This window comes from Pteronotus mesoamericanus, unplaced genomic scaffold, assembly GCF_021234165.1.
Source record: "Pteronotus mesoamericanus isolate MK-2021 breed Mesoamerican mustached bat unplaced genomic scaffold, CSHL_Meso_final contig_82, whole genome shotgun sequence".
NCBI lineage: Eukaryota > Metazoa > Chordata > Mammalia > Chiroptera > Mormoopidae > Pteronotus > Pteronotus mesoamericanus.
The window spans coordinates 20,439,901-20,448,598 of record NW_026555265.1 but is presented as its reverse complement, the minus strand read 5'-3'; the positions used below and the strand labels follow the sequence as shown (position 1 = coordinate 20,448,598).

Sequence of the window (8,698 nt, the reverse complement as noted above, 5' to 3'; positions counted from 1 at the left end):
GACTGAAAACGGAATGAGGACTATTCTTTTAGAAATCCTAAGGTTTGCACTGACATAATCTAACCATAAGTTAATTTTATGCATTGGAGACAATTAGGAAGGCATGATGCAAGCCCAATACTATTTCAGAAGTCACCTGCATACACATATTCTGTTTCTGAAGTCATGGTTTATTAGTTACATACACCTGCCAGTTACCAGGGGTCAAAGGCTATATGTAATATGGGTAATGAACTGAAGTTTTAGACTAAATTGTGTTATAGAGGAATATAAAGAAGAAATACAAAAGAACAAAACTTTGTTTGCTTTTAAATAGAAAGAGGTGAAGTAAGGAACTGCATAACTAAAAATTTAAATTCCTCATATCTTGCAGTTGTGAATCAGTATGTACTCAATCTTGGCAAAAACTTTTCAGCTTTTCCAGTACCTTTGTCCTGAAGAAATCAAACTGTATTAAAAGTCATACACTTATGGGAGAAAGTTGATGGAGGGTTTTGTGTCAAATTTTCTCCTCAGCGAAGAAATGAAGTGCATGGCACCAAGAAGTTGGAGCCCATAAAGATCATTAAGTTTCTCTGCACTTGCCTGGGTTGATGCAGTCTCAGGGAATAGAAAAAATGAAAATGTTTACTTTTGTCATTATGGTAACAATATAACATTTAATTGGTGACTGAGCCAAAAATGCATGATGAAGCAGGATTTGTCATTCAAATGGGTCCCATATTTTAGAATTGATCTTTATCATAATATTGAATGTGTTTTAAAGAATCAACTACTGAACGGGTCCTAGGAATAACATAAGGCAATATAACTAGAGATAGAATTTACAATTGTGTAGGCAGCACATGGGAAAATGTCACAAATAGAAATTTCAGGAGGGTTCTCCTCTACTTGACTTACTATACATGTACAGTAGATAACATATTTCAAAGTCAGATTCATCTTGACCATAGATGACTGATGTTCAGGAAATTCTTGTTCTCAAAGTCGTGAAAACAAATGAGGCAGGACACTGTTATTAATGTCCACTTATGAGGTTTGGTTTTATTTAAAAAGTGTATAAACATGCATTTTTCTTCGTTTCAATTTTTCTTGTCAATATACTCATTCAAAATGGGTCAAACATATTTTAGTTGGTAGCCAATTTCTGAGAGTGTACCATAATATATGTATGCCAATAAATCTACTTACTGTGAATTGAACATACTCTGAGCACTGCTTTTTAAGCACTTACAGTTTGGCTATACCTTTGGTGGCATAAACTTCACTTCTTCATCAAATGAAACACAAAGTTGCATATAGACTGCATTAGTTTTTAAAAGTCATGAATTAAAGTGATGCAGCTCTATCCTCTGGCATGTACTGTACATGTATTAGAAAGATGATACAAGATACTGCAAAAGAGTTTTTGTATTTTGAGCAGTCCGAGTATGTCCTAATAATAAATTGTCTCTTTAAATATTTGCTGGATGTCTAGAGTTCATCTGGTTTGTTTCCTTGGGGAACATCATATTACATTCTGACTTAATGAGTTGGAGAGATTAATTATGGTAATTCAGAAAATGCTTTTTAAAAAATTATATAAATACAGCTCTTGTGAAACACCTTAATTTCCTTTCATTTGTTGTAATTCTCAGATGGGTCAATTACAACAATAGGTAAAATTGATTCTAAATATAACTTTAATTTCCTTATTATTTCTTAAAGCAAGTTTAGTACATCTTTGCTACCTGTATATTTTAATGCCTATTCAGTCTTAAGACTAAAACTTCCTTCTTTTGACCCATGCTTTTGTCAATAGTAAAAGCTACTTTTCTGCTTTTTTTTATTGACTCAGTTCCTGATGCTCAAAGACTTCGCCAACACCACTGTCCTTCACATCTTCCTATTTCTATACCCCAACGGAAAGCCATCTATCAGGATTGGTTACAACCAGCATTATCCAACCTGGCTTACAGTACAGAAACTCCCTTCACATTCAGTCTTTTTCTTCATGTCACGAGGAGTAGAGAGTTGTGCTTATCACCAAATAAAATTGCAGTGCAAAATTTAAACATAAAAGTTACACAATTAAAAGTTAATATATGGCACCACAGCCTATTAATTCACATATAGTACAACAGACCAATAAGAACAGACAATAATATGAACAGAGCTAAAAAGAGTGAGCTTGCATAGCAATGCACAAAAGAAATTATATACAGAGAAAAATCCATTTCTTCCTGGAGGGCGAGCTTTGTTTTCTTTCTTTTTTGTATACTCCTGACAAGAAAGAGTTAAGGTGGGTGGTGTACGTAAGAGAAGAACACAAGTAAAATATCTGTGGGATATGTGTGGCTGTGTGTCTTTACATTGCATTTACAGTTCTTTCAATAGTACATAAATAAAGAAATTGTTCATTGCACTGTTTAGTGTCATCACTTCCATGAGTTCAGACCTGATGGTCCTTCAGAGCAGCTTTGCATGTCTCTTCTCAGTTACTCTGTAAAACAAAAAACAAACAAAAAAAACACAACCAAAGTCAGTTTGCATTTGAATTTTTAAATTGTGACCAGCATAACAAAAACCAAAGCGAGATAGTAAATGAAGATAAAATTATCAAGTAGATTCTGTGAGTTTGTGAATTTAAGAAATAGTACTTAAATGAGATGGGAAGAAGAAAACAAGAAATACTGTAGAATTTGGAGATTTAAAATCCAGAGAGCTATTTTTGTACTTTGGTGAGTCTGTAATCATTCCAAAATAAAAGTTAAAGAAAAATCCAAGTAGTCATGAATCAAATTAAAAATTACAAAGATAGCTTATTAATAGTCAGATTAGTAATAGACAACAACCCACATCAAAAAAGAATTTAAAGTTTTGACAGTACTTTTAGTTTTCATTCTCTCATGTCATCCCTGATTTGGCCATGTGAGCATAATAGTAATGTAATTTTTTAATAAGAAAAAAGATTAAGAAAGTAGTTTACTTTTTCTTCTCATGTAACTAAGTAAGCAGTTGAGGAGATTGGAACCTAGGGCTGCTCCTCGGCAGTGCTTTTAAACTATTTCAAAGAAGTGATTGAATATATCCAGCAACTATAAATCTGATATTGAATAGCAAAACTGGTAACTTTCCTGATGACATTAACAAGGGTTAAATGCTCATTGCTGTGACACACTCTAACATTCTGTCTTCCTCTATTGCCTAGTATTTTTTTTTTATTGTTCAAATACATTTGTCTCCATTTTCCCACCACTGCCTTCCCCTGTCCCGCCCCCGCCCCCGCCCTCCCTCAATCCTTCCCCACTTTGGCTTTGCCCATGGGTCCTTTATACATGTTCCTTGACTTGACCTTTCCCTTCCTTTCCCCACCACCTCCCTCCTAGAAAATATATTAGTTATACTAAGTACCAATGTCAGTTCCTTATTTAAAAAGAAACATTTACTTCTAAGTTATGTTGTAATAATCAAAATATTAAAAATTAACTAAAATTAAAAATCGACTTTTAAAGTTAATTCCCCAAATTAAAAAAAAGGAATTCCTAAGATCATTTAACACTATCAAAGAGCTGAAATTAAGATAATTTTTATAATATAAATCACATTTGAAGTAGAAGAAATGTTTATTTAATTGACAGTTGTAAATAGCAATGGTCTAAGTTATGACCAAAACTGCTGAAAAGAATGATTGATTATTATAATAGAGCAAGTTTTCCACCATTTGGATTTTTTTTTTTTTATTGTAGCAATGTTACTGATAGGGTTCAGGACATACTATGCCAAAATATAGCACCTTGGTACATTGAGTGTCTGCAGCTGATGGAGTATGAGGATACAGCAGAAGCAAGGAAGGCCACTCTGACCTCCCTTTCACCCTTCTTCCCTCAAACAGTTCATAATACTGCCATGTGATGGCTTCCCTCGCTGTGCCTGGAGAAAGGATATTCTTATCACAATAGCTGGGGCTGAGAAACCTGTATACACAAACCTTGGATAAGTAATCCTTATCATCGTGTTTACTTCTTCACCATTTACTACCCCTAGTTCAAACCCTCTGTCTTGTCAATTTTTATATATTTATTGTTTTTCTGTCTGAAAAGTAAAAATGTTTCCTCCTCATATCACTTCTTTGGGTCTTCATCCTCCTGTGAAGGTTCCCATGTATGTGTAAAAAGTTAATAAAATGTGTAAGCTTTTTTTTTTTTTTCTGTGAATTTATGCCAGTTTAGGTTTCAGATCCAGCCAGGGACCCAAAGTGGGTTGAGGAAAACTTTTTCCTCCCCTACATTGTTACCCCAATATTCTTTCTAGATCACGATAGACTTAAATCTCCTAAAACACTTACATAATTCACCTGTAAACTGTCCTTGACTACTTGAGCCCACATATCCTATGTCCAGGAGGTCGCTGGCATTGCGCTGGTGGCCACCCCTCAAGGCCTCCGCTTTCCTGGGCCCAGTGGATCCTTTAGAAGAGGCTGTTCCTGAGGAGCTGTGACCTCCTGGTGATGGGAAGCTAGGCTTGCTATAGGGCACCAAGGTCTCCTCTGGCAACAACAACAACAAAAAACACAAAAACAAAAACAAAAACAAAAAAAGAAGGAAAAGAAATGAAACATAAAGGGCTAGGTTAAACAGCAGCATGTTGGCAAAACAAACTTAACTTTAAATACTTAGCTCAGGATGGCCTATCTTACCATTCTATTTTTTAGGAAAATTAAAAATTTCTTTATTAAATGTGAAATTTAATAAGGCCCCCAAATTAAACAGTATTTTTTTGTACAAGCAACATTTCCTATAATAGGAACTGAAGCAGAATTAAATTAAAAGAGATACTAGATATATACCCAATGTTATATATCATTTGCAAAATCTAAAGATGTTATAAAGAGACTTGCATACAATGAACCTTATTGTTTAACAAAAGCATTACTGAGAATAATTTCTGGAGTTCCATGGAGGCTCCAATTTAATGTTTTTATTAAGATTGAAAAAAACAACAACAGGGTTTTGGTTTTAAATTATGGCAACATTTTTCTCAATTTATTTAAAGAACTATATATTGACTGTTCAAATAGGCTTCTTAAATTTCTGTTGTTTCTTGGGATAGAAATACATTATTTGAAAGTCAGTGTTCTTCCTTAACAGAAAAAGAGAGACTCATACATTTTAATAAATAATGTATGCATCATTATTTCTTCTCTTTATGCATTATCTCTCTAAAAATAACTCACGATGTGCATAACTAAATACTTAATACTTTGAAATATATTTTTTTTCATTCTTCCTTTCTCTGGTTTTCCCCCTCCCTTCCTTTTTTCCCTCTTTCCTTTCCTTCTTCCTTCTTTCTTTCTTCCTTTCCTTCCTCCTCCAATTCCCTTCATTTATTTATTTATTTTTCTTTTTTTCCTGGTATTGGCCGTCATTACTGTAGTTAGAAGACTAAAAATACTGCTGAATGAATTTAGAATTTTTTTCCTTAGATAACTTTAATGACAAAGATCACATGATTCTTCTCTCACAGTCTTGATGATGAACCTTCTTAAATGTTTCATTAAACCTAGACATTAATGTTGTCATTTTTAGGCCATTACATCCATTATATTTCTAAAACCAAGTTGTGACAAAATATAATTATTGAAAATGCAGGGGTAGAAGATGTATCCAGAATTGATTCAGTCCAAATGAATAAATGAACATATAAGAACACTCTTTCAAGTGTTTTGTCTGCATGTGACTGTGTTTTAATACTCAAGGAATTCAGACATAAGAAGAGATATTCCAGAAAATGCATTTCTATAATGGGCTCAACACCCTCCCCCCCAAAAAGAAAACATCCAACAACGTACCATCCAATTTATTTTGTGATATTTCTAGGAGGCTTGATTTATAAATAAGAACATTCCCCATTAAGTTATCAACTCAATTTTATCATGTGGAGAAAGTGTAGGCCCAGTTTAACCTCTTCTAATATGAGGATTCTGTGATTGGGCTTTTATTTGAAACTATTTGTTATTTCAATTAATTCAGCAATTTGACTGAAGTAAGTTTTCCTTTCAAAATGACTAGTTACTTCAGTCAAAATGAACAAATTAGTTGAAGGCAGAGTTGAAACTGACACTAAAGATGGAATTTTGTGGTCTTAAAAATACTCAATATAAACATTAAAAGGCAAAGAAATAAAAATTTCTCCTGAGCACCACAGATGGAGGTTGGAGGCCTTGGGGTCAAAGATCCCAGGCAGAGTTAACTTGAGGAGTTAATTGATCTCAATTGGGATCAGCCTTAAGGGAAGTGCTGGTGCGCTCTGCTGAGGAATTCCAACTGCAGTTAGTGGTTTCAAGGCAAATGTACTTCAGACGCCCTTAGACAACTGCCACATCTAAAATACCTGGTGGAAAAAAAGTTGTAAAAGTCCACACTTTCTTGGGACTGTGCAGAACACACCTGGTCCAACACCTTGTTTGTGTAGGGCTTTCCGTATATCTTCTTGGCGTTCTGTGGAGTTAATCCATTCCTGGGTTTGTCGCTGCCACTCTAGGGATGTTCTAGCTGGACAATCCAATGAGCTCTTTGTGTCTTCTAAGTTGGATGCTTGTTGTCTCTCCAGAGAGCTTCCTTTTCTCTCTGTTGAGCTTTCCACGTTACCAGCATGCTGGCTCGGGCCTATTTGCTGCCTTAAACCCTGACCAGGAGGGGGGTCTGGTGGTGGTGGAAGATCTAAAAATTTTGAATAATGTTTAGAATGGACTAAAATTTAATGAACAATACATCTTAGTTCAAGGTGAAGAAAAAAAACCCTGTCCTGCTGAAGTTATCACCCAAGCAAAAATTTGTCGTTTTTTTTGGCGGGGTGGGGAGGAGGGAAGCCCACTTGTTTCTATCCAAAAAGCATATTATTGATCTCTTTGCTATTTTTTGATCACAGTGTCTTTGAAATAAAATCAACTGATTTTATTCAATTATTATATGCGGAAAGTATTTTCAGTTGCACATTGAGGCTAGTATATAAAGTGTAAAGAGTAGTTTATGGTTTCTCCATATTTAATCCATTGTCCACCCCACTTCCCACAGTAGACATACCATGACACAAAATGACTAGAAGTTCTAGCAGCTGTGTTAATAAAAGGCTCTGAGAAGAATAAAAGCTATCCTGCCAATCTCCATAGAAAATTTTGCCTTTGGGAAATTAAGAACTATATGCCATATCATGTGCAACATATGACTGCTTGTACCCATGCATGTGGCACATTTAGTAATAGTCAAAGGGTTAAGCTAACATTTATGAAATGCAATTAACATTCTGCCTGAAAACCAATGCTAGCTGTTCGTTTCATGAGTTAGCTAATGACTTACAACTAATATGTAATATTCTTCCAATGTATTAATTTTAATATGTAGTAACCAATGTTCAGAGTACAGATAGAATATGCTTCATGGTGCCAGAGCAGACACTGTATCATAAAAATCTGAGATCGGTGGCATAGATAATTTTTCAGAAAAGCCCTTGAAATTAAATATCAGATATGAAAAAATCTAAAGTTCAAAGACTCAGCTACATTTTCATTTTCCCTTTATTAGCTCTTCAGATCATCATTAACTTTATATTTTTAATGCCTTCAATTGTGGTATCATAGCCCCTTCTTTCATAGTTCTTTAGGTATCATACTTGTTCTTTTATACCACTTACACTATTACATTATTTCTGAAATTACTTTGCTGAAGTATTTGAAACTAAAATTTCAAAGATTCTTTTGGGTTATTTTCTTTTTTATTTTTCTAGCATGCTATTAAAATTTCTTTGTTCATTCGTAGACTACCAGTATTATTTTATTTGTTCATAAAGATCAAACATCATATAGAATATGGATATTTATTTTATTACAGAAGATATTGTATATAATATAGGTAATTATTTCAAATACCATTTTTGTAATTGTGCTCCTCATTCTAATAATATTGTTTATAAAATTTAAAAGAAAAAAGTAAAAATTTTTGGACCAAAGTTTGTCTTGTTAAGGAAAGTTAGGCTGCTACTTTAAAACACTTTCTTAAGGAACTTTATACTCTCTTTTTTAGCAAAATTATATTGTCCTCCACTGAACTGATGATGATGATCTATTTAGCATCCGCTCAGGAAGGTACCACATTGGAGCAGTGTCTTTATGTCTTACGTATGTTTTCTTGTTAGATTACGAATTACTAATTATTGAAGGGACAGGGTTCCTGTTTGGGAAAATCAAGCTGCATTTGAAATCTTTCTTCTAAAAGGAAGAGCTAATCTAATATCGAGATATCTGTTTGTTGAATAATCCACCAAAGACCTTGGTATTTCCTTTGTATTCAAAACTGACTTCCTTCAGTATGTATTATTATAAATGCAAATTAATTATTTCATTTGAGTTATTAGAGTCATGACTGCCAGTAGGAGAGAAATTATTGTAATTTCTTCCAAAATTACATATCTTGTCATTGATTTTTATTCTCTACCAGAGCAGCTTAATATTTAAAATGGCCAAAATGGAATCTGCTTATGTTAGCTAAATTCCTGATTACTACTTAATTTAACCTGAAATTATACAGCTACATAATTAATGTCCTTTGAGTTTCATATATTCTAAAAAGAAAGAACATTGCATATGCATTGAAATAAACAAATTGGAAAAAAAAGATGGAATTGAGAATGGCTGTGGAAAAAATAAATGTATGCAATCAAA

The 8,698-nt window shown here is 33.7% G+C and overlaps 1 protein-coding gene across 1 annotated transcript in view; it reads right to left on the bottom strand.

The window, feature by feature from the left end:
• Window positions 1-2,291: 2,291 nt before the first annotated feature.
• The window catches only part of ROBO2 (roundabout guidance receptor 2), a 581,303-nt gene continuing 574,896 nt past the window's right edge, over window positions 2,292-8,698 (bottom strand). Inside the window, exons 27-29 of the mRNA XM_054585229.1 lie at window positions 6,429-6,701; window positions 4,328-4,528; window positions 2,292-2,482 (exon numbers count right to left, since the gene is read on the bottom strand). Of these exons, the coding sequence (XP_054441204.1) occupies window positions 2,481-2,482; window positions 4,328-4,528; window positions 6,429-6,701 (476 nt within the window). The 3' untranslated portion in view covers window positions 2,292-2,480. The remainder of the gene's footprint in view (window positions 2,483-4,327; window positions 4,529-6,428; window positions 6,702-8,698) is intronic.